The sequence below is a fragment of the Arvicanthis niloticus genome, chromosome 5, assembly GCF_011762505.2.
Source record: "Arvicanthis niloticus isolate mArvNil1 chromosome 5, mArvNil1.pat.X, whole genome shotgun sequence".
Lineage (NCBI taxonomy): Eukaryota > Metazoa > Chordata > Mammalia > Rodentia > Muridae > Arvicanthis > Arvicanthis niloticus.
Genome location: NC_047662.1, coordinates 16,033,784 through 16,059,742, shown reverse-complemented (window position 1 = coordinate 16,059,742; position 25,959 = coordinate 16,033,784). Strand labels below are relative to the sequence as shown.

Genomic DNA, 25,959 nt, shown 5'->3' with positions numbered 1-25,959 from the left:
CAGCCTGCCCTTGAGAGGGTGGGGCATCCTGAACCACTTCTGGTCTGGAGTGTTGCCTGAGTCAAATCACCACCACAGAGAAGGCCTGTGGTGAGCTGCCACCCAAGGCTGCTCACAACTCCCTGTACTGTTGCCCCTTGCAGATCAGAACTGGCTCCTTGGGGTCACACAGCACTTAAGCTCTGAGTTGAACCCTGGAGACTCCAAGGTCAAGGCCAAAGACCTCCCCGAGAGGACTGTTGAAGGAATGGAGGGAGACACCACACCAGAAGAATGCTGGGGGGAGGAGAAAGAGCTCCTTATATGGGCTGGCAATGGCACGGAGTCCTTCTCTGGATTGTTTGGGTTGTGCCCCAGGCGGCTGGCACACAGGAGTTAGGGAGGGCTTGGTTAATTAGACATGAAAAAACTCTTTGCCCAAAGGGGGATTTTTTTTTCCCTTTCCCCAAAGGGGAATGTTTTCTTGTAGTTTTGGTTTTAAAAAAAAAAATCCAGGGGCTGAAGAGATGGCTTGTCCATCTATACAAGCATGCCAAGAGTATAGACCTAAGCTTGCTCCCCAGAACCCATGTAAATAAAACAAAATCTCAGGCACAGGGTGTGTGGCTGCCACCCCAGCACTGGGGAGGCAGGAGCTTGCTAGATGGGCGTGTATTCAATCAGTGAGCTCCAGGTTCAATGAGAGTCCCTGGCCTCAAAAAAAATTGGATTTGGAGAAGCAGACCTCTGGCCTCCACATGCATACACAAACACGCACATGTATGCCTGTACACGTGTGTGTATATACACACACACGTACACAAACGTGAGAAAGTTGGACAAGCCTTCTGATGGCTGTAAACAGGAGTCATGATCCACCCCATTCAGAACCCTGCCCTGGCTGAGTTCATTTGAGGAATGACCCATACAAGTAGCCTTACTTTAGACATGACCGCGCTCAGAACTACCCTGACCCTGGTCTGACAAAAGGCTTATAAGGGATCCTGAAGCCCTAGGACATTCCTCTGGCAGAAGCTGTGTCCACTGCTCCCCAAACCCCTCCTGGGCTCTCCAGACTCCACCTGCCCAGCTTCTCTCTCTCCAACCCATTGCCCCTCCCTGTTTCAGGATCTTCACTCCCAGCCACTGACCTTTTTAGCCTGGTCTCAGCCCCTGTTCCCAGGGCCTGTCCCTAGGAACAGCCTCAGTAGACAAGACAGAGTCTGGATCCTCACGTTTACGGCAGGCTGCGCAAGCATCAGGGTCTACAAGCTACAACACAGGAAGACGGACTCTGATCGTGGGGGCACGCAGTTGAACGTTGGCCAGCAAGCATCCTGCTCAGCCCCCAGCAGCCTTCATGGTGGCAGAAAGTCCGGCAAAAGCAGAGGCTGGCACAGCACTGCAACAGGTCCCTGGGCAGTCACCCAGCGCATTCCAGTCGGGAGGGCAGTAGAAGAGCGGCAAGCTATCCAGGTCACAGCCTTATCCACTACAGAAGCCTTCGCTAATCTCTTAGCCCTGAATAACCCCCATGGGGCCTGCATTGGAACCTTCTTAATTATCTGAGAGGCTAAGTGTCTTGACTATCTGAGGTCCCAGGTGCCTCAGTGTTGGCCCGGCCAGGAGCATGAACACAGAGCCTGTGGCTGGGATAGCCCGGGATGGTGGAAGAGAAGTGGGTGCAGCTGAAGCCACTGGAGAGTGTCTCGGGATGCCAGATCGGAGCCTGGGGAGCAGAGGCTGAGAAGCATGGGTTTTGATCCGTCTGAGGTTCTTTTCTGAATTACAAGGGAAAGCTTCTGTGTGAGTCTTTGGCTGGGGGTCAGCACAAGGCAAAACTGTGGATCCTAGGGGACCCGGAGTTCAATCCTGGACACTGGGCACGAGCAAACGTATCACCGAAGACATCGCCCAAGGGGCTGGCAGATAAGCTTAGAGAAACAGAGAGACAGACAGACACCCCTTGCCCAGCCAGAACTGCAACAAAGAAAGAAACAGAGGGAGGGGGGAAGAAGGAAGGAGAGAATGAATAAACAGTGAGCAAGTAGTCACAGGTCTCCCAAAATTTCATTTTGAAAATTTTGAAATCTGCTGAAATTTATGAGATGTATCCATAAATTCTTAATTCTTAATATTTTGCTGTTTTCTCTGTGTCTCTGAGTCTCTGTGTCTCTGTGTCTCTGTGTCTCTGTGTCTTTTCCTCCCCCCCCCTTTTTCTCTCTCTCTGATTTGAGGGCAAACTGAAGAAACTTACCCTTAAATCATTCCCAGTTTCTCCCCTAATGAGAAGATAGTGTTTTACACAAACAAACAAGCAAACTTATAACCATGAAGAATTTTTTTTTACTTATTTATTCTTATTTTATGTACACTGGTGTTCTGCCTGCTTATATGGGTATGTGAGGGTGTCGGATCTCCTGGAAATGGGGAATTGGAACTACAGATATTTGTGCTGCCGTGTGGGCGCTGAGAATTGAACCCTGGGTCCTTCAGGGAGAGCATCCAGTGCTCTTAACCACTGAGCCATCTCTCTAACCCTGACTATGAAGAAATTTAACACTAGGGAAGATACCCAGAGGCCTGCCCGCCACATGGCCCAGCCACAGTGGGAACCACTGTGATGGGTAAGAATGTGTGGTAGAGAGATGGGAAAGAGAAAGAGAGAAAGAGAGGGTGGGGGAGAGGCAGAACAGTTTGAATTCCATGAAGAAAGGTGGAACTGGAGATGTGAAGGCAGAGAGAAACAGCCTGATGTGAGCCGCCAGCCCCACCACCTGAGGCCATGGTGAGGTCCCAGCCTGTGCTGCCACTGAGGGCCAGGTCTGGGACCATGGCCATGCAGCAACAGGAATCTGTGTCAATGTCCGTGGTTCATATTATTACCAAAGGCCATGTGGATGTCCCTGATCTGGGCTGTCACCTGGGACCATGTTGATGTCCAAGGGCTGTGTAGAGCTGGCTCTGCCCCTCACTGGCTGCAGCACTCTGGAGAGCAGACCATGCACCTTACTTGGGCAGCACAGTAGAACTGGCCCTGATGTTGTGGGCAAAGGTGAACCAGCCAAGGTTACGAGAGGGAAAGAGCTGGACCAGCCCTTTGCTGGCTGTGGAATTAGGTGAGTTAGCTGCGGGCATTTCTGGAGAGCTTCCCCTGATGGTGTAGGTACGAGAGAGCTGGTGGTCTGACCAACTCAGCTACCACCCAGGCCCACATCCAGAACTCTGAGTTGGCCTGCCCCAACATCTACCTCATCTTTGAACTGCTGGAGCATGTAAAGGGGCTGGTCCTACAGAACCAAAGCTGCAGGATCTTCATGACACAGGGCAACATCAGGCTATCTGAGCAGAGTCTGGAGAAGAGCCAGTATTGATAGTGTAGCAGAAGCCAGAGGCCTTGAACCAGACCAGTGACTCATTGTAATAAATGTTTACAAGTAAAGATGTGTGGACAAGAGCTGAAGAGATGGTTCAGTGGTTAAGAGCACTGACTGCTCTTCCAGAGGTCTTGAGTTCAATTCCCAGCACCCACATGGTGGCTCACAGCCGTCTCTAATGGGATCTGATGCCCTCTTCTGGTGTGTCTGAAGACAGCTACAGTGTATTCATATACATAAAATAAATAAATTTAATAATAATGAAAAGAAAGATGTGTGGACAAAAGAGTATACTATGGGACACACTGCAGTTTCCACAAGATGGTTTTTTTTGTTTGTTCATTTTTCTTTTATTTTTATTTATTTATATTTTTATTTTCTTTTGGGGGCAGATTGCAAGGACGAAGGCTAGACACGAAGGGGACAGGGAGATGAGTGGGATTGGGGTGCATGATATGAAATTCACAAAGAATTAATACAAAGCTTTTTAAAAAGACAAATTTAACACTAACATGATACTGTTGTCTGGTGTCCATTAACTGTCTAACAATCAAAAGCTCCCTGTTGTAAAGGCAGTAATCCCCTTATTACCATTTTATCTTTGCTTTCCCCCCAGAGAATCCACACACTGGGCATTCATTCAGTTGGTGTGACTTGTTGCCCCCCATAGCCTAGAGCTCCTCCTTGGTTCTGTACAGGATACTGATGTTTGAAGCCAACACATTTGTTTGTCAGAAACCCCTCAATGTGGATTTGTCTGTTTCCTCACAAGAATGCTGCTAATCTATTTTTAGTAAGACTATCACATAGGCCAAGGTTGGGGACCTGTGTGTTTTCAGTCTGGCTAGTTTTTAACACTGTAATAAAGTATCCTGAAAGAACCAACTTAAGGGAGGAAGTTTAGCCCATCATGAAGAGAGAGGCATGGTGGAACAGCTTCATGGTGGCGGGAATGCTTCTCAGCGGCTTCCCGGGTCTCCATGAATCAGGAAACAAAACGCTCAGACAAGAACCAGAATTTTGCAGCAGTTTCAAGGCCACCCTCAGTGACTACTTTTAACTAGGCTGCTAAATCCCAAAGAGGCCACACACCCTGTGTAACAGTGCCACTATCTGGAGACCAAGCAGTCAAACACATGAGCCTGTGGGAAATGGTTCCAAGTCAAGCAATAATATTCTTCTGATATTTCTCTCAGGGGACCTGATTGGTTCCTGTCGCTGTGATATGAACACCATGACCAAAAAAAAGCAGCACGGGGAGGAAAGGGTTTATTTCATCTCACAGTTTATAATCTGCTATGGAGGGAAATGAAGGCAGGAACTCAAGGCAGGAACCCAGTGGCAGGAACTGAAGCAGAGGCCATGGAGGAATGCTGCAGACTGGCTTATTCTCAGGACTCAGCTCACTTTCTTCTATTACCCGAGCCCACCTGTTGAGGGCATCATCATCAATCTCCCATATCCCAGCCTCCCATATCAATCATTAATCAAGAAAATATCCCACAGATATGGTCAGGGCCAATCCGAAGAAGGTAATTACTTCGGTTGACATTCTCTCTTAGCAGGTGAATCTAGTTTGTGTCAAAGCGACACAAACTAACCAGTGCTCCATCCAAGGCTATTATACTCCCAGCTGCAGTAACTGTAGCAATTTTGGCAGTAACTGTAGCAATTATGGTTCTCAGTGTTGTGGCTAAATACCAAGGAAAGCAACATATGGGGATGAAGGCTTTGTTCTGGTTCCTAGCATGAGAGCATATTGTCCATTACGGCAAGGAAAGTGGGGAGGCAGCTCTGTGCCATGGAGATCTGATGCTGCCTACTCAAACCTCAGAAGATCAAGAGTCTGAGAAAGGAGCATGCCGCTGACTCAGCTGGTTTTCTTCTTTTCCCTCTTTAGTCATAGGGACTTCAGCCTAAGGAATCATCTCCACCCTTAGATAATTCTCTTTTGACTTTTAAATTTATTTATTTATTTATTCATTTCTTTATTTTATTTAGTGGTGTGTGTGTGTGTGTTGGGTACCATGGCACATGTGTGGAGGTCAAAGAACACCCTGGAGTCGGTTATCTCCCTTCACCATCCCAGGGATTGAACTCAGGTCTTTGGGGCTTGGATGCAAGCTCTGTAAAGGAGTGGAGGAAAGCCTTAATGAACAAAGTCCTCAGACCCATGAGAAAACTTGCAAAGCTTCCCCTGCCCTAGGGAGTGAGGCTCAGAGGGAAATAGTGAAGACCCCCAAACTCGGGAGACCCTTCCTCAAGTCTCGGGAAATCACGGCCGCCCAAAAATCACAAGAAACCATACCTGGATGCAATCAGTAGAGGTTTATTGGGGAGAAAGTTGGCTAGCCAAGGTCAAAACTTCTCATCCACGCAGGAACAGAATTTTGAACAACAGCAGGCTGTAACACTGGGAAAACCTCAAGGGGGTGGGGGGTAACCAAGAACAGTGGAAAGTTAGCTAGTTCTTGGAACCACCTAGATGACTTGCATCTTTCTCTGTGGTTAGGAATGTGTCTTCTTGCTTTGGGCCTTCCTCACCCTGAGGCTTGAGGAATGTTAATCCAGCAAGTGTCCTCTGATTCAGGGATAATGTCCTCCACCCGAAATGTATCCCAGGGCAGGAAGGCCTGAAATCTTACATTCAGTTCCGCCTTCTGGAACCTGCATTCTTTTGCTCAGGTCTAAGGGCAAAGAAAAAGCCTGTATATATTCATAAAATGGTCTTTATAATTTTTCACTCTACAATAGCAAAGCCTTGCTCAGGTCCATGACATAACTGGAAAGGGGGGATCTCAGCTGAGGAATTGCCTCCATCAGACTGGCCTGTGAGAAAGGCTGTGGGAGCATTTTCATGATGAATGCTTGATGTGGGAGGCCCCATTGCCAACTGCGGGTGGTGTCATCCCTGAGCCAGTAAGTGGTCTTAGGTTGTATAAGGAAGCAGGCTGAACAAGCCATGGTGAGCAAACAAGTTAGCAGCATTCCTGCATGGTCTCTAATCAGTTCCTGTCTTTAGGCTCCTGCTTTGAGCTTGGGCTTCCCTCAATAAAGGATAGCAACTTGTAAGTCAAATAAACCATTTCCTCCTCAAATTGCTTTTGGTCAGAGTTTTATCCCAGCAACAGAGAAACAAACTATGTAATATATATGCACCAAACTATGTTACACTAGCATATATAATGAATCCAGAGTAGTGGGGGCGTTAATACCCTGCTTTCATCAATGCACAGATCATTCAGGAGAAAAAAAAAAAAAAAACAACCAATGAAACTCCAGGCTTAGCCTGACAAGAGCTCTCAGTGCAATCTCCACCAAATTCCAGAGGCAGTCATCACCAAAATAGAAACAAAAGCCAGACCTTCAAGCAACAGAGACCCAAAATTGTCAGGGCCAGAAGGACTTCACAGTATATTAAGTTGTGAGACTCTGACAATGTAGAAGTTCTTAACACTCTTGAAAAGACCAAGCATTCTAGAAAATTCTATCAACAGTGGAAGAGGCTAGTTAACTGGCATAATAGTTTTTGGATTGTAACTGTCCCAAGCCATAATGATAAAGGCCTGTGTCTTCCCGAGAAGAGATAGAAGCTTAAGAAGGCAGTGGACACAGCTAAACACTAGGCAGAGCCAGGGGAACCCCTCAGAAGAAGGGGATGAAGGATTGTAAGAGCCAGAGGGAGGTCAAGCACAGCACAGAAACATGGTCCATGGAATCAACTAAGCAAGGCTCACAGAGGCTCACAAAGACTACAGCAACAACCACGGACCCTATATGGGTTTAAGCTAGGTCCTCTGCATATACCCTATGGTTGAACAACTTAGTTTTCTTGCAGGACTCCTAACAGTGGTGTGGGGGGATGCCTCTGACTCTTTTGCCTGCCTTTGGAGCCCTTTTCCTCCTCCTGAGTAGCTTCATTCAGCCTTGATATTAGGGTTTGTGCCCAGTCTTATTGCATCTTGTTAGGCCATGTTAGGTGGATTCCCTTGGGAGGCCTGCTTTGGTTTTTTTTTTGGGGGGGGGGGGAGAAGAGGATGGGGAGGAGATATGGGGGAGAGAGAGGAACTGGGGAGAATGGAGGGAGGGGAAACTGTGGTTGGGTTGCAATGTAAAGAGAAGAATACAAAAATAAAGAAAAAGAAAGCTTATTTTCAGCTGTACACAGAAAGGAGCCGTTGAGTGGCTGAAGCTCGGAGAGAGGGTCCGAGTTCAGCATGGTCAAGGGCCTGGGCTCGGTCCTCCTCACTAAACTAAGCCCAACAGCTACTCTTACAATCAATACAACTTAATTGGATTAGAAGTATCTGAGGTCATAGAAAAATAAACTAATTCAATAAAACCAAGAAGAAAAAAAAAATAGTGGACAAAAGGGAGATTACCGGGGCTGTGCTTTAAAGGTCAATCCTTAATATTATTTATCCATAGTGTTTATGTTCTGGGAACAGCAGCCTAGCTTAGCCAGCTGCTGCTGGCAGAGCCTGGTCTTTTATCTTCTGTCACACTAACACACACATCACCATAACAAATGGTTCCACGTGGCTGCCTGCAGCTTGAGGCATTCCTATCTCCCCCCCCCCTTCCCCCAATGACTTCCACTTCAGTAAAACCATATTCTGGACACACGATGGAAAAGAATTTCAGGATAACACAGAGTTGGAGTTCATTAAAAGGCATTTTGGACATAGGTAATACCCAAGTATAGTTGTTTTCTCGGTAATGGCTGGACATATAATCCTGTGGCTTTCTGTTCCCATCGCTCAGACAGCTTTTTCGGGAAAAGCAAACTCTTTAACCTTTCAACTTGCAGTGAATGAGCTGTAAAGTGGATTTATGAGGGGTGTTGTCAGGAACAAGAAGTGCCAAAAGTGGGGTTCAAAGCCGCCTGAGATCAGAGTAGCCATGGTTTACTAGGTTTACTTATTAGCTTTAATTCCCACCCCTGTCTTAAGGAAAACACCAGCAATTCCTGCGTTATCAGTGGTGTGTGGAGTTTCCTGACTCTGCCAGCAGGAAAGACAAACCAACTAGATCTAGGGATGAAGGCTTTCCTTTTCCTCTCTCAGATCCTCATTTTTTTTTTTTTTTTTTTTTTTTTGCCTCATTATGAATGGCAAACTGTTGCCTTGTCTTAGAAATGTTTCAGCTTCTCATGGTCAGGGCATTGGCTAAAGGTTTTCTGGACACAGCCTTTAAAATTTTGAGGTATATTTTTTTTCAATTTTTTAATATCTAATTCATGAATTTTTGTAATCATGTAAATAGATTGTTTCTTATGAAATGCCTGTTCTACATCTGTTGAGATTGCCGAATGGCTTTGCCTTCTCTGCTGGTACATGATAAATTTGCAAATACCAAAGCATCCTGGCATCCTGAGCAATGAATCCACTTGATCCTTCTGTGACCTTCTTAACTGACGGTTACATCTGGTTTGAGTTGAGGATGTTCATTAGAGAACGCATTTCGGTCTTCCTCGCCTTCAACCAGCATGTGATTCTCATGTGAGCAGACATCTTGTGTTGGTCAATGACATCCAAGACACTTAGACATCAGTGGAAGGAACACAACCAAGTGGTCAAAACTTTGAGGAAGAAAAAATCCTAAAGAAATGAAGAAGTCCTGCCTGGGGATATCAAGATCCTTAGAATTGACGAAATCTTAAATCCTGGACCCAGTGGGGTCACCAGGATGTACCAACGGGAGGCGGCTTCTGCTTATTTCATAGTAACCATTCCAGAGGCTAAGAGGCTGATCCAGAGGGGGTGAGAGCTCTGAAGGGGATGAGATCTTCTGAGTCTTCATGTAGGCTTCACAGCAGCTGCTCAGGGGAGGACCCTGGGCCAAGAGGCAGACAGGGGCTCAGAGACAGCTTTGGAGGCTGCATTACTTCACTCTGATTTTCCTTTTTGCTTTTCAAGGGGAGAGCACAAATCCCCCCCCTCTACCACAAACTATAATGCAGTTTTGCAATTTTGGGGAAAATACAGAGATCAGCCAGTCCAGAATACAATGGATGAGCCTCGCCCTGGGAAAACCACCTTTATGACCGACCATGGTATCTCCCCTGCCCAGTAAGCATCCACTGAGGCTTCCTAATAACCTTAAGGCTCCCCAAAATGAGTAGTCTAGTAAGATAATGAGATCAAAAATTGGGGTGATATGAGACGAAACCTTCCCTCCTGAGATCTGGTCGGTTTGTCTTTTCTGCTGGCACAGCCAGGAAGCGCCTTACACCACTGATAACACCAAAATTCCCCGCATTGACAATGGGTGTTTTCCTAAAGAGATCTCAACTGAAAACATTAAAGGCAAATGATTCCTAACCTTGATTTTTGGTTTTTTTTTTTTTTATCACTTCTTATTCCTGGCAACACCTCTCATAAATTCACCTTTCATGAACGTACAACTCTATTGATAAAAGGAAATTCTTCAGCCTCTCAACTTGCCGTGAATTATACTGTGGAAATTAGAAAGCCACAGGGCAAAGGAGTGATTGACTGTCCCTTGAGAAGTCCATACCCTCACTGGGGGATATCCCACTCTTCCCCTGGACAGCTCTCTGTTAAGCTCTGTGCTTAAGGTCTATGCTTTAAATGGCCTTTAGGGAGCTCTGTTCCATGCAGACTTGTCTGAGATGTTTTCTATGGCAAAGCCGAGAATCCAGCCTTATCTGAGTGCAAGGCTCTAAGTGAGAAGGGAACTCCCCAGGCTATGCTTCCTGGAGTGCTGAATCCACCCCCTCGCTGCTCCCCTTAAGTAGCAGACATTGATTGGTTCAAGGCTCTGAGGCAAAGACAAGAGGGACCCCCAGGTTAGGTCCTCATGAGAGCTGAGAGTCTGTCCAGGACACTCCTTCCTTTAGCTGGCATCTTGGACTCCTTGGATAGTAGAAATGTCACCCTGTGAGCACCTCTCTGAACCCACATTTCCCTTTTGTGTAAAGACATCAAGTTATACAGGGTCAGGGTCCTAATGACCTCATCTTAACTATTAGCATCTGCAATGACTCTATTTCCAAATAAGATCATATTCTAAAGCTCCAAGCCTTGAATAGGAAGCAAAGTCATGAAAAAGAGATACCATTCAACCAATAACATAGTAGAAAAGAATCTGACTTTCCCCACAGCCCTCCACCTTGGTTTTTCTGAGGCAGGGTTTCTCTATATAGCCTTGGCTGTTCTAGAATTTGCCTCAAATTCACAGAGTCCACCTGCCTCTGCCTCCTGAGTGCTGGGATTAAAGGAGTGTGCCACCACTGCCCAGCTGAAAATCATAATTTTAATAAATGAACTAAGTTTGCATTTTTCAGGACATCTGCTTGAATGACTCACAGTATAAAATATATGGTGCTATAGTGATTACCAATCTCACTTATCAATAGCTTAGTATAACAATATTTCACTTCTTGCTCATACTAGGTTCCCTGAGGATAGCAGAATGTGCCAGCATGGCTATCCTTCATCCATGACTCAGTGTCCCAAGAGGACCTTAGAAAGGGCTGTATCTGCTTTGTGTTTGTTCCTGCCTGAATGTGACCATTTGAACTGACCCTTTGAATCAATGCTCACGTCTGAAGCATGTCTAGAATACTCATCTACCATAGGCTGGAAAGTGAGGAACAAATGGGGCATCTGGGCCCCCCACAACTGTGTCCTCCCCCAGCCTCGAGTAGGCCAGAAAGACCTTGTTTCCACAGTAGACCTATTGTAATAGGACCTAGAAGGAGTCATCCACCTTGGCTGAAGGTACAACTTCCTACAGGAACTTAGAAGAGTAGACTGAGCTTGCCTTGTGACATAATCTGGCTGAAACAAAGGATGGGTTAGGTGGGGCTTTTCCTATATATACAAGAGCTGAATATTAAACTTTGAGCCTTGATCAGAAAACTTTGTCTTGGCTCCATGTTTCTCTTGCCTCTCCATCTCCTTTTCATTTCCAGTCCCCCTTTCAGGTAAACCCAGTTCATTCATGACCACTGGACAGCTACAGGTGGCGCCTGAACGAGGAACCTGAAAACCCGGGGGGGGGGGGGGGACTGAGGAATGTTGTCTTGGGTGGAGCTCCACAGAAAATGGAAGGAGAAGAATATCCTGCACATGGTAATAAGCAACGAACACCATTGATGCTAGCACTAGTGACCTTTTGGAGGTTGTGTTGCAGGGAGTGCAAAGGGATACAGGCTAGGCTGAATAGGTGTTGACCCGATGCCAACTTCACCTAGGGGGTGACAGTGAAATTTTGAGTGGGGTGAATCATAGGCCTTCATCTGCAACCTAAGAGCTGCCTTCAGGTGAGAGGAGCAGGGTTAGGAGGAATTGGGGAGTTAAGAAAGCAGGGCACTGAGGAGTAACTATCAGTAGCTGCCACTGCACCTCCTAAGGAGATGAAAAGTTAACCTTGAATATGAGAGAGAGAAAGGGTTTCAGAAAAGCAGTTGTAAGAGAAGGAAAATAAGCTATTTCAGAGCTCTCCTAGGAACAGGAGAAAATCAGGAGACATCCTGCTTTCTCTCTGGCTCCTACTGGAAAAATCCTTGTCCTGGTTTCTCTGTCTATTGTCTGCCTTTGGCAGCCAATCTGTCCACATGTGTCAATTGTATGTTTTTGTTTCATTGTTTGAATTATTGTTGTTCTATGTTTTATGTTCAAAAGAAAAAATGGTTAAAACTTTATCTGCTGGCTATCCACCCCTTGATTTAGTTTAACTTGTTTAAAAGGCAGTCTTAATGTACACAGCAGAAACTGATAAGTTACCCTGCACTGTAGCTAGGGGTCAAGCTCAGCTGAAGAAGCCTCTCCAGGAGCTGACTGTCTGCATAAGCTGCTCTTAAAGGGGCCAGCAGCTTTTTGGCTTCTATGATAAGGAAGCTGATAGTTGTTTTTCCTAGAAAAATCTCTGTGACAGTGTTTATTGGGTTCAGCAAGTGACAAGGTGCTTTTCTCTTGACATTACAGCTAGAAAAAGTAAAAAAAAAAAATTGTTTAGTCTAAATATATAAGATGTGTATATTTCATTTTTGTTTCTGATTGGTTCTTAAAAGTATAAATATATTCTGCATGTCTTGGTTATAGCTTATTGGTCTATAAGTTATTGGGTATGATTAAAAATTTGCAACTTTGGTAACAGAAAGTTGGCTTAAAACTGGTAACTCAGGGTTGGAGTCATTCAGAAACCAGACGTATAAAGGATAGGATTTAAAACAATGTCTATTTAATGAGGTATTAAAAGCTGCACTATCATACATTCACATAACTGGCAGTCAAACTTCGTAGTATGAAAGTAATGCACTTGGTGTTGATTTTAGAGAGAATGAATTGTTTACATTGTTAAAAATTGGTTTTGTTTCCCAAAATTATGATTATACTCTAATACTTCAAAAGAAATTTAAAAATATAGTTAAACTGCCAATGTTCCATTGGCTGCAGCTGGCAGTTCAATCATGAGCTTGGGATTTTTTGACTCACCCATGTTTATAGTTGAGAAGAGGATTGAGCAAGTCAAGATGAATAAAAGAGTTAATTATTTTCAAAAGTTCCTAAGAGATGTTAGTTGGCTAAGACCTCACCTTAAGCTCACCACAGGAGGACTTAAGTCTCTGTTTGATGTTCTCAAGGGGGATGCAAATCCTAATTCCCCTAGACAATTAACTGATGAAAGAGGAATAGCTTTGCAGAAAGTAAAGGAAGCTGTTAGTTATCAACCTATACATTATACAGACTGATCAATTGTTGGCTGTTTCACAGCAGTCCTTTGGCAAAAGGGACCATTAATGTCGATTCACATTTCTTCATCTCCAAAGGAAGTTTTAACACCTGTTTTGAAGCTGTTGCTGTGTTGATACAGAATTGTAGGATAAAAATATGAAAGTATTTTTGAAAGAATGTCTTAAGAATCTGATAAAATGTTTATTCCTTATTTCAGACAACAACTAAATTGGTTATTGCAGAATACCGATATTTGGCCTATTGCATAACAAACTTTTTAGGTATAATTGATAATCATTATCCAAAAAACAAATTGTTAAAATTCTACTCTATGCATGCTTTTGTATTTTCTGTAAATCTATGCATGCAGCCCATAGAAAAGGTATTTACTGTATTTACAGACAGCTCATCTAATAGGAAGGCAGCATATGTAATGGGACATGTTTATTCTCTTGACTTTTCCCTGCTTCAGCATAGATAATTGAATTTCACGCTTTTGCCACTGTTTTTAAAATGTTGAAAAATCAAGCTTTTAATTTGTATACTGATAGCCAATATATAGCTCATGATTTACAATTGCTTGAAATTGTTCCTTTTTTAGATACCACTAATTCTCAGATTTTACAGTTGTTTATACTGAAGAGGAAAATTTCACTAGACCCCTCCCCTCCTGGAAGAGAAAGGTCATAGAACACTTAGGCACCTCTCCCCTCCAGAAGGGAGAGGCTAATTAACATTCCTCAGAACACAAGGGGTGGGGACTGACCTTCGGGGGTGGGAGTGGGGGGGGGTGCAGAGCACATGGACAAGGCCATGCAACAGACAAGGAAGGTCCTTGTCATCTCATTCCCTAAAGACCAATCAGTTTAAAAAGCCACACTGTTCTGCCAATCACATTGTGCCTAATGGCTGCTGCCCTAAGGACTGTATAAAAGCTCACTGAATGAGCAGTGTGGGGTCGCCTCTCCTTTTGGGATGCAGAATGGCCCCAGCCTGCTGGAACATTAAAATTTCTCTTGCTTTTTGCAGGGATTCTCATCTCCACATGGTTCATTCAGGGAGGTAAACTAAGGTTCTGCTAGCTAGAGTCTTATAATACAAATACAGCTTAATTTAAAAAACATATACTGTTCCTTAACTTTATAAGACATTTAAGAGCTCACACTGGATTGCCTAGACACCAGTGCAATGCCACAGCAGATTTGTATACCAGGCAGATTATAAGCCTTACAGGAACAGTTGATCAAACAGTCTCATTTCTTTATCATCAAAATAGTAATAACTTGAGACAAGAATTTGGTACTTCTAGAGAGTGTACATGTCAATTGTAAAAACTTGTTCTCAGTGTCCTCAATTTCTTCATAATGATGTTAATCCTTGAAGACTTATACCTAATCAATTATGGCAATAGATGTTACTCATTTCTGGTTTTGGAAAATTAAAATATATACATGTGACTTGACACCTTTTCAGGCTTTCTAGTTGCAACTGCTTTAACAGGAGAAACAACTAAAAATGTAATTAGTTATTGCCTACATAGAAAATGGAACTGGCTATTACAGTCAGACATTTGAGATGTTTTGTTTACAATTTAATATTACTCATATTACTGGGATTCCTCAAACTACTCAAGGACAAGGTATTGTGAAACAGGTATTGTAAAACTTTAAAATACTATCTTCATAACTCTCGGAGTGTAAGAAGAACAACTACTTGTGCTTCTGTCCTGGTTTTACAAGGAACTCTGAAAAATTGGCATTTAAAAATAAAAGAGAGGGAGTTATACCCTCCAAGGTCACTGAAGGTACACCTTACTTTTGTCTTATTTGTTTTAAATTTTTTGCAAACTGATGCTAAACATCAGTCTGCAGTGGATTGCCACTGGCATCCAGTCACTTCCAGCTCATTTGCCAGGGTCAAATGGAGAGAACCCCTAACTAATTCATGGAATGGTCCCAACCCTGTTTTAATTTGGGGCTGTGGTTCTGTCTGTGTTTTTTCACAAAAAGAAAATGGAGCCTGATGGGTGCCTAAAAGATTGGTCCATCAAGTGGACACAGATCTTGAGCCTAATAATTATGATTCTAATAAGGAAGACAGTTCAGAATCCCTATCAGCAAGTTGAGTTAACCTGGAGCATAGTCTCCACTTTGACTGAGTGGTTTTTTATCAATACTCAAAGCCACCCACTATATACCTGGTGGCCAGACATTGTGTTTGATCCCTACCAATTAGCAGCAGAATTAGATACCCAGAACGTTCCCACTTACAACTTTAATTTCCACACTGCTTAGACCACTAATTATAATTTTGTTGTTTTAAACTTTTGGACCATATATCTTAGACAGATTGGTTGCCTTCACACAGGATCACTCTCAGCAAGCTCAGCTATTCACCATGGCAGTTATCCATTACTATGAAGAAAAGTATTGAGTGCATGTTCACAGGTCCTTTGGTCTGAATTCATATTTGGCTTTGGTCTACATGGGAAAGAGTGTGCCATAGGAGGCTGGTAGTCAAAGACAGGTAAGGGTGTTCTTGAGCTCTCATAGACCTAAGACAGAGGCTTACATCAATAATAATGTATGTTCTCCATGAGCGGTAATAAGGAGCAATATAGACACCGACCTAAGGCAGGCACAATCGCCCAGCCACTCTTTACCCTAGACAGGATGATGGAAAACAAGTAAATCTTGTGTCCCCATCCAGTTTTTGGTATTACTCATCTTTTAGAAACTAATAAGGGGGAATCATGCCCTCTGGCAGCCTTGAGAAGGCCGGAAAGGCCTTGTTTCCACATGTGATAGGACCTAGGAGGAGTCATCCACCTTGGCTGAAGGTACAACTTCCTACAGGAACTTAGAAGAATACACTGCCCGCTGAGCAGTTTATTGCCTTGTGACATAATCTGGCTGAAACAAAGGATGAGTTAGGTGGGGCTTTCCCTATAGGGAAATACATATATACAAGAGCTGAAAATTAAACTTGGAGCCTTGATCAGAAAACTTTGTTTTGGCTTCATACTTCTCTCACCCCTCTATCTTCTTTTCATTTCCAGCCCCTCTTTCAGGCAAACCCAGTTCATCCATGACTGCTGGGCAGCTACATACAACCTCTATGAAGGACTCGTCTTGGATGGTTCACTTAAGGCCATGGAAGCAAAATCCTTAGCATAGGTTGAAGGAAGGGGCAGGGGGCAGGGTTGGTGGGAGATGATTAGGGACTAAAGCTAGAGTCACTGTATCCCTGAAGACTGGAAAATAAGAACATCATGGAGCCAAGAAGCATTAGTAGGCCAGTCACCAAACAAGCAAGGACTAGGGACAATCAAGGCAAATCTACAATTGCACTGTTCCCCTGGATACCTCTCTATTAAGCTCTGTCAGGAGCCACCTAGAAAAAGGCTAAGGCTAGCACGTGACCTTCTCGGAGATGGCCCACCATTTTTTGCATGTCGTATGACTATGAGCTCTTAGAGGCAAGGCCCCAAGAGATGTCATCCCAGGATGGCTCCTTGCTGCTGCTATTCCTTTCCTGTCACTATTACGTAGCCTAATGATTCCTAGGCATCAGCCCACCCTCTTGGGCAGGTTTATTGCAGGTCAACCTAAAGAGCAAGTTTCATGAATTACTGTTGTTTAGATAAATGAATGGTTTTTATAGAACTCCTGATTTGAGTCAAATAACTTTAGGAAACCATTTAAGGGGATGGCTTTAGTTGTTTTGCCAGAAAGGTGCAATAAAGGTAGAATCAAGAACAGAATGTGCCCACTCCTCATAATAATAAGTAAAGGCAACATAATAAGGAACACAATGAGCTTTCACAATTACACTAAAAAGAGAAACAGGCTTGGGACAAATTTGTGATTGAGGAAAAACGTTCATTCTAGGTCAGATCAAGGGACAAAGCCACAAGTATGTGCTATGATAAAGTAAGGCCATGTAAACACTGTTCCTTTGGACTTATAAAAAGCTTACAGAATGAAACACTGCTTTGAACTTGTTACTGATATCCTTCTGTTACTCCCCCTTCGTGTAACAAGTTTTATCTATGAGGTAATTCTTTCTTACATAGAGAACTTTTTCTCTAACAGTTATAAAGGACCAAGAACAAATTTTAAAAGGTGTGTTACTGTTTCTGCTTCACCCGAGGTGTGTGTGGTCTGTGTGAGTGACTTCTTTCCTTTTTTTTTTTTCTTTTTCTTTTTTTTTTTCCTGGCCAGTGAGGGGCTCCTGGCTGACTCACCAGAGAAGGGAGCCCTAGCAATAAATCCTTTACTTAATCCCCTGCTGCTAAACAAAATGTGCTAATTCACCAGAAATTAGCACTTACTTAACCACAAATAGTAAGAAGCTACAGAGTAAGAGATGTTTATTTAAGCATAAAGAATTAGGGGGGAGAGGTTTTTCTTATTTAAGCATAGAACCAACCATAAGAAAGAGTTAAGTTTCCAGTGCTTAATAAAGCAGAGAGTCAAAAAAGTAAAAATGCAGTGTTCAATAAAGAACAGAGAGTTATAAACTAAAGATATAGCACATACTAAAGCAGAGTTAACGAGAAAAGACTCCAGAGGTTTCCAGCCACAGAATAAGCAAGAGAATGTTAAGTTTCCAGAGACCATCAGCTTCTAGCCCCAAATACAGTTGGAAAAAGTTATAAGACCAGGGATTTCCCCCCCACATCCCTGCCCCTCCCTTCAACCCATGCTAAGAATTTGCTTCCAACACCTCAAGTAGGATCCAAGTCTGTGCCCCACCTCAGCTCCATCCACTAAAGGCCAGGGCAGGCCCTCGTCTAAGCTCTAGAATAGTTTTGGAGAAAAGCTGCCGAATTTATCTAGGTTTAAAAATTCCTATAGAACTGGTAAGGTGGGTCGGTAGTAAAGTGCTTACCTTGCCATCCCAAGGACTTGAGTTCAGTTCCCAGACCTATGAAAAAAGCCAGGTGTGACAGCACATATTTGTAACCCCAATGCTGGGGGTGGGAGTGGGGGGTCAAGATAGCCAGATCCCTAGGACTTGCTGGGCGGTAAGCTTAGCTTACTTTGTAAACTCCAGGTCTCAAAAAACAAAAACAAAACAAAAATAAAAAAAAAAAAAAAAACCAAAAAAAAAAAAAAAAAAAAAAACCAGAGCAGACAGCTCCTGAAGAATGATAGCCAAGGCTGAAGGCTGTCCTCTAAATGCCACATGCATGCACACAACCTGCACACGCACCTGTACACAACCTGCACACACAGGAACAACCACAGGCACATAAACACACACAGAAGAAATCGTGGGAGGAGAGAGGAGGAGGAGTACAGTGAAGTGGAGGAGGAAGGAAATACGGAGGCATTGGAGCGTTGGTTGACAGAGTCCACATCATCCAATACTTCCCATGCTGGAGTGGACAGTGGGGATCCCCAGAACTCATCCTTGTCACCTCCCAAGAAGTCTGCATGGCCTTGAAACTACACAGAGGCTTCTGTAATCAAACGAATCAATGATTGACAGATGACATGAACAAAGCATACGCAATCAATGTTCCCTTTCCTATCCTCAAATGTCACAATTTGTCAGAAGAAAGAAACATCCCAGACTTCCTTCCATACTCCCATTTTCTCCACTGTATACAGTCCTTGCATGCTCTCGGAAGTGGCTGCTGGGAGGTGTCTGGTGGCCACACCCAGTTGGGTTTATGGAAAGTTCCCCAGTCAGGAGCTGGTCACTGCTTCTCAGCAGCCAGCCAAGAGAGGTTTTGAAATCAGCTAAAATTTATGATGGCGGCAACCCATGATATGAAGGCTTTTCCAGCCCTCAAAGCTGCTCTGCCAGCTATTGGGGGAAGAAAGGGGAATTTCCCAGGGCGTTGGGTATGCCCATCTGTGAATCCACTATTTGGCCACACCCACCTCCCCATCCTGGTGGCTCACCCATCCTCATGGCTCACCAGTCCCCAGCCCTGCAGAGGGAAGAGCTATTTAAGGGCAGTTGGAGTTCAGGAAAACCAAGACAGGTCCTTGAACAAGAAACCATACCACCATCCGAGAGGTACATGCCCAGAGACTCCTGCCCTTTGCATGCATCTGAGTGATTGTGCAGGTGCCTGTGAGTATGTGTGTGCATATGGACATGCCTGTGGATGTGAGCCCCCATGAGGTAAACATGTATGTGACAGCATTTATGGACAAGTATGTTGTATGGGTTTATGAGGGTGCTGGGGGGGAGAAACTGAGAGCGTGTGTGTTTACACGTCATCACTAGCAGGTTAGAAAGGCATTGTGTGTACATATATGTAATTGTCACAGGGTTAGAAGAGCAGCATGTGTGTACATACATGTAATTCACATAGTGTTAGAATAGAAAGGCATCATGTATGTAGACAAGTAATTGGCAGAGTCAGAAAGGCTTGCAAAGAGAACGCACAGTTTTAGTCGGGGAGGAGACTGCTGGGATCAGACTCTGGATGGGATTTCCAAGCCTTGAAGCAAACTTGAGGATGCAGGTGGAATATACAGTGAGGGAAGACATTGCCTCCCACCCCCCAATTCTGGGAAATGAATTCCCAGGAGGACTGAAGGAAGTGCAAGGGTGGTCTCATCACCACATTGTTCCTGTGTGAGAGACAGTTCCAGGGAGTCAGGAAGGGACAGAGGTGACATGTGCGATGCACAGTTGGAAGCCACTCTATGTGCACTCTGTGACTTAGCCCCATGCAAGTGCACAGGTGTGCTCTGGGGCTGCTGGGTCGGACAGCTGAGCAGGGGCTGGGGTAAAGGCTGAGCTGTCCTGGGAGGAAATGCCCAGGCCATCTGTTCTTGTCCTTCACAGAGCCGACAGCATGAAGGTCCTCCTGTTGCTAGCAGCCATGATCATGGCCTTTGGTAAGAGTTGTCCCTGAACTAAGCACAGTGAGAGAGAAACCTGAGGAGGGAGGAACCCTATCCCCTATCCCCGGGCTTTCCTTTCTGTGGGCCTGGCCCTTCTCCAGTGTGAGGAGGAAGAAGCCATCTGTGGAGAGAGAAGGTAACAGAGAGATGCCATGTGGAGATGGGGCACAAGGTTTACCACCCTTTACCAGGTCATTTCTTTATTTCCTTTCAGGTTCGGTACAGGTCCAAGGGAGCATCCTGGAGTTTGGGCAAATGATTCGGTTTAAGACTGGAAAGAGAGCTGATGTGGGCTATGCCTTCTACGGTTGCCACTGTGGCGTGGGTGGCACAGGAGCCCCCAAGGATGCCACAGATTGGTAAGGCCACCCCAATCCTCCTATCCTCTGTCATTCTGGCTGGGATGGGACTAGGTACCCACTACCTCAAGTGTCCCAGTGGATCCCAGTCAGACAAGGTCAGCACACTGGGAGCTCCGCTCTGGACCACTCCAAAGTTCTTGAGTCTCTGCTCAGAATCAAAGGTCAAAGGAAATGCTGGGATACCAGGCAGCCTCAATAAGACCTGTCTCCCAACCAGGTGCTGTGTTACTCATGACTGCTGCTACTACCGTCTGGAGAAATATGGATGTGGAACAAAATTTCTGACCTATAAGTACTCCATCGGAGGGGGCCAAATCACCTGTTCTGGTAAGGAAGACCCTGCCTGCTTCCTTCACGAGGTTGTTGAGTACACACGTGCATGCTGGGAACTTTGCTGGTGCAGGTAGGGTTGCATAGGAAGCAATGGTGAAGAGGGTGGTGAAGACCCCAACAGGAAGTCAGCAAAAAGCCTTCGCTCAGCCTGGTGCTTGAGGTGGATCCTACAAGCAGTGGGATGTAAGCTGAGTCCCGAAAGTCTCCTTGTCAGTGGAGCACACATCCCCTAAAACAGGGTACACACAACCATCCCCCAAACAGGGCAGAGTGTGGCCAAAGGGTCAAAGAGGACAGGGTCAGTCACTTTGCTGCCCAGTGGACAGGTGAGGATGAGTCTGGGCAGTGGGACAATGAAGAGGCATGGTCAAGAAGCCAGGTCTTTCTGGACATTGTATGCTCCAGCGATAGGGACCTATTACTTAACCAAGAAGCAAGAAGCACATTTGAAGGGGGGGGCGGGGAGCGGGGGAGACTCAACCTGCCTGCAGAGTGGATGGGCCACAGGGAGGGGGCGCAAGTGAGCCAGGCTGCCCGCAGGAGAGAGTGAGGCAGGGTGTACAGCAGCCTTGCTCAGATTGGAAAGATGCGTGAGAATTCACAAAAGTATGTTGCCAGATCTGGTCAACTTCTACAGGACAGGATCAGCCCTGCTCCTGGGCTCCCGGCACACTGCCAACATCTGTGCTTACTCTATAAGATGTGCTAAACCCCCAAGAACCCAGGGCTCTGTGGCTTTCCCTCACTAAGACTCTTTGAAGAGGGGAAAGTGAACACTTCCTAGAAGCCCCTGTTGAGTCCTTCCCTTGGAACTTCAATCAGGATAGAGCTGCTACGTTAAGACCAATCTCAGGCAAGGAGAGAGGGTAGACCATACCGGCTTTTACCAAGTCCACCCATCCTGAGGCCTCTGCAGCTGGGGCTTACTTACACAAGCAGACCTGTTAGCAAGAAGGCAGGGCCAGAGATGTAGCTCAACTGGCTGGGTGCTAGCCTAGCATACATGAGGGCTTGGGTTCCATCCTCAGCGGTGAAGGAAATGGGCAAACTTTAGAGTGACCTGAACCCCAGCGATCATGTGGAGGCAGGGGGATCAGAAGTTCAAGGTCATTCTCAGCTACTTAGAGCGCTCAAAGGCACCCTAAGCTACAGAGACCCTTCCCCACCCCACCACCCCAAAAAACCCTAGAAGAGGTTGACTGGGGAGTGAGACGATCCTCTGCCAGCGCTATGTATGGTACTGTGTGTCCCTATCCGATGGTCAGATGGGGTTCTGCCTTCCCAGGAACCCTAGTGCTTGTCTTGGAAGAGACAGGTCCCCACAAGCGGCAGCCATGAGATAGTAACCATCAGCTCTATGCCCGTTTTCCCCTCATTTCAGCAAACCAGAACTCCTGTCAGAAACAGCTGTGCCAGTGCGATAAGGCCGCCGCCGAATGTTTTGCCAAGAACAAGAAAAGCTACAGTTTAAAGTACCAGTTCTACCCCAACAACTTTTGCAGAGGGAAGACACCCAGTTGTTGAAAGAGCCATCTTCTGAAACAGCGGGGACACGCTCATCTCCTCTAACCCCTCTCCCAGCCCAGCCAAGTTCTCCGGTGATAAAGAAAACACCCCTCTCCCACCCTAGAGGCTAGGCGGGGACCCTTCTGTCTTCAGAGTGAGACACAAGCCTACTGAGTCAGACTAATCTTTCCCCACCACTCCGCTGCCTTGAATCTGCCCCACTTCCACCTTTTCCTTGGCATTCAACTTCCTGCTTCGTAGTACCTAAGAGAGTCCTGGGAGGCTCTCACAAGTAAAGCAGTTCCTCAAACAACCACATGCGTGTGTTCTCATAACTGGAAATGAGACAGATATAAAGTATGCATGCTAAAAGTACAGGCCTCAAGGCTGGGGAGGCGACCCAGTCTGTAAAGTGCTTACCATGAAAACCGGAGGGTTCAATCCCCAGAACCCAGGTACATAAAGTGCATATTTATTTACAATCCTAGAGTTGGGGGAAGAAAGAAAGAAAGAAAGAAAGAAAGAAAGAAAGAAAGAAAGAAAGAAAGAAAGAAAGAAAGAAAGAAAGTTAGCTAGATCCCTGGGGCTCAGTGGCCAGCCAGGATCGCTGAATCAGCAAATTCCCGGCCAGTGAGAGACCTGGCCTCCATAAACAAGGTACATGGTGTCCTGAGAAAGGACACCACACACATATGCACACATCTGTGTGTATGCATGGGCACACACAGAGACACACATGCACATGGTTACAAAAGAACAAGATTCTGGGTCAGTCTAGCTGGCTCTGAACCTCAGTACCCACCCAATGGAGATTCAAATAGAAATGTCTGTCAGAACCTCCAGCTAAGGCTTGTGTGAGAATCAAGAGGGGGAAGAGACGGCAAGCAGTGTCCTACCTGCCTGCAGCTGCCATCTCTCTTAAAGGCAGACCTCACCTCTCCTGCCCCCCAGTCCAGAGCCTCCTGGCCTGTCTGAGGATATGGAAGTATCCACATAAAATGGAGTGGCTTCTGTCAAGGCACCTCCACACTGAACTTAAAGAAAACAGAGTGTGTAGGGGGGCTGGAGAGATGGCTTAATGGTTAAGAGCACTGGCTGCTCTTCCAGAGGTCCTGAGTTCAATTCCCATCAGCCACATGGTGGCTCACAACCATCTATAATGAGATCTGATGCCCTCTTATGGTGTGTCTGAAGACAGCTACAGTGTACTCATATAAATATAAATAAATAATATTTTAAAAGGAAAAAGAAAACAGAGTGTGCTCACACGCCTAACACAGACCTTATTCAGAAGACTTGATGGAGCCATGGTGTATGCAAAAGCTGGCCATGGAGCAAAAACAGAATCCTGTGCAGGCACATGTATCAAACCCAGAGGCTTTGCACAGATGCCCTGACAGCTCAGAGGAATCTCTTTACCTGGGAAAGAGCAATCAGAAACCAGGGCGATCTCCCAATTCTCAGTACAGACCAACAAGTAAATGCTTTCGGTTGTCTGTCTCTGTTGCATCCTTCTGTCTATCTCAAATCTCTTACTTTTTTTCCATTTATATTAAAATTAAGACAAAATGCAATTTTTAAAAAATGCCAACCCTCCCCCCCAGATAAGAGTTTTGGACATTTTGGCCAATAGAAGAATAGATGTTTCTTCCCTCTCACCCCCAAATAGTGATTTGGAAACTTACAGCGACTCCTTGGCAACCCGGGCACCTGAGGAACCCTTCTTGGAACTAAAAACTCAGGGTTCCAGGCTTGAGTTGACGAGCTCCATGAAGTTGTTGCCCTGATGCCAGAGTCTGAGCCTTGTGCAATACTGAGAGCCCTGTCTGGCATGAGAACTCGGTTCCATGTGTCACACCCCCACAGACACTGCCAAGAGCTTTTTAAAACTCACTCCCAAAAATGCTTTCTGCCTTAACCGATGAGTAAAGTAAACCATCCAAGCAAAAGGGAAAAAAAAGGCTTCAGGGGAAATCTTACTAAATGAACCTGCCAACCTAAGTTTGATCCCTGGGATCCCTGTGGTAGAAGGGGAGAAAGCTGTCCTGTGTGCAGTGGAAGGCACCTGTGTGCTCACACGCACATATATCATAAGACGTACAGTAACGCAAATCATTTTAAAAAACAAATTCATCATCATCATTAAATTCAGGATGTTTGCGCGGTGTGTTTTCTTCCCTGGTGCTAGCTTCCATAGAACTATCTGAACATTCACCCCCAAGCTCCTGCAAGGCTGAGCGGACTCCAGGAAAGGAGACATTCTCTAGCACCAGCAGTTCTGGAAATGGCTTTACCCAAAAGTTTGGTGCACAAATGTCAGACGACTATTTATGGGAACATATACAATATTATGTGAGTGTGAGTGTGTGTATGTGTGTGTGTACGGAAGGGTCCACATGTGTGTGTACAGGCCTGGACATGTAGAAGTCAGAGGCTGATGTTCTCAGTCACTCTGCACCTTACTTTCGGAGACAGGATCTTTCACTGAACGAGAGGCTCAGAGAACACTAGACAGAGTTCCACAGAATCCTCCTGTCTCCAACTATTCAGCACTGGGGTTCCGACGTGTACCACTGGCACCCAGCTATCTGTCAGGTGTTGAGGATATAACTCAGGTCCTCAGAGTTACACAGACAGATGTCTCCCCACCACAGATATAAGATCTTTGTATATGTTTTTAAGTGTGTCCACATTCATTCATGTTACATGTTGTGTCTATATACTGACATAATATTCTAATTGGCTTACAGATATGTAATCATTCACTTAGGTTAAGACTATGTGGATCAAAATAACTAACACGGTGTTTTGAACTTACATGACTTTAGCAAGTTATAAATAAACAAAATGGCTTTTAATATTTTGGTAAAATGAAAGCATTACCACCCTGGTAGCTGTGAACATTATTTTTGCCTGGGTTTGTGGGCAGGAAAGGTCATATTTCTCTACTAGACATAAATATCTAAGATCATAAGCATGTGAGTTGGACCTAGAAACGGTATCTGTTGCTTCCTGTGTGACAAGTCCAGCAACTTAACTTTTTGTGTCTTTCCTTGACCCTAGAATAACTGTGAATGGCATTGTTACCTACGGTCTCTGGCTTCTGAAGAAGCCTAGGTATAATTGTTAAAAATTAAAATGTTAGTCAGGCATTGGTGGCCCACACTTTTAACCCCAGCACTCAGGAGGCAGAGGCAGGCACATCTCTGAATTTGAGGCCAGGCTGGTCTACAGAGTGAGTTCCAGGAATACTCAGAGATTCCCTGTCTCAGGGATGGGGTTGGGAGTCATCCTCACGCTGTCAACCGGACAGAGTCTAGACTCAGCCGAGCAGAAGGGCCTCTGGGCATGTCTGGGTAGATTATCTTGGCTCAATTAATTGATGGCACAAGTCCCATTCTCACTACTCCCTGGACTAGGGGCCGTGAACTCTGTGAAACAGAGAAAGTGAACTGAGGCCCAGGGAGCATTCTTTACTCTCTTTTGTGGTTGCAAATGGCCAGGTACCTCACGTTCCTCATACCTCGCCTTCCCCACCATGACGGGCTTACCTTGAACTGTGAGCCAGAACAAACGCTGTTTCTCCTCAGTTGCTTCTTCTGTCCAGGTATTTTGTCACGACAAATGGAAAAGAAACTAAGCCAGCCACCGAGGTGCTAACCTGCTGAGTTCCGTTACTCTGGGATTACAGGCATGCTCCCTCATGCCCCCAGCAAGCTGGCTTCTGTCAATAATTACGTTCTTTATAATTAGTGTTTATACCCCTGGGTTTTCTGGCAGATCCTTGCCCGTTCCTTGTCCAGCTGACATTTTCTCTTACATGGCA

General features: G+C 45.3%; 2 protein-coding genes and 1 non-coding gene across 6 annotated transcripts in view; 1 reads left to right on the top strand and 2 right to left on the bottom strand.

Annotated features, from left to right (window-relative positions):
• The window catches only part of Pla2g5 (phospholipase A2 group V), a 44,755-nt gene extending 20,813 nt beyond the window's left edge, over positions 1-23,942 (bottom strand). The window contains exon 1 of one of the 4 annotated variants that reach the window (XM_034502531.2): positions 23,819-23,942. The gene's annotated coding sequence lies outside the window, so the exon portion shown is untranslated. Of the gene's footprint in view, positions 1-1,130; positions 1,443-23,818 lie in introns of those variants that run through there. The other 3 variants (XM_034502532.2, XM_034502530.2, XM_034502529.2) reach the window with 3 other exon arrangements.
• On the bottom strand, positions 9,272-9,435 carry LOC117709682 (U1 spliceosomal RNA). The gene has a single exon (XR_004606927.1). It is a non-coding gene; the product is annotated as a U1 spliceosomal RNA (small nuclear RNA).
• Pla2g2a (phospholipase A2 group IIA) lies at positions 18,989-22,446 on the top strand. Its single transcript, XM_034502533.2, has 5 exons — positions 18,989-19,093; positions 19,874-19,926; positions 20,147-20,291; positions 20,512-20,621; positions 22,009-22,446. The coding sequence occupies exons 2-5, from the start codon at positions 19,884-19,886 to the stop codon at positions 22,149-22,151; spliced, it is 441 nt and encodes a 146-aa protein (XP_034358424.1). The 5' UTR covers positions 18,989-19,093; positions 19,874-19,883; the 3' UTR covers positions 22,152-22,446.
• Positions 23,943-25,959: the final 2,017 nt, after the last annotated feature.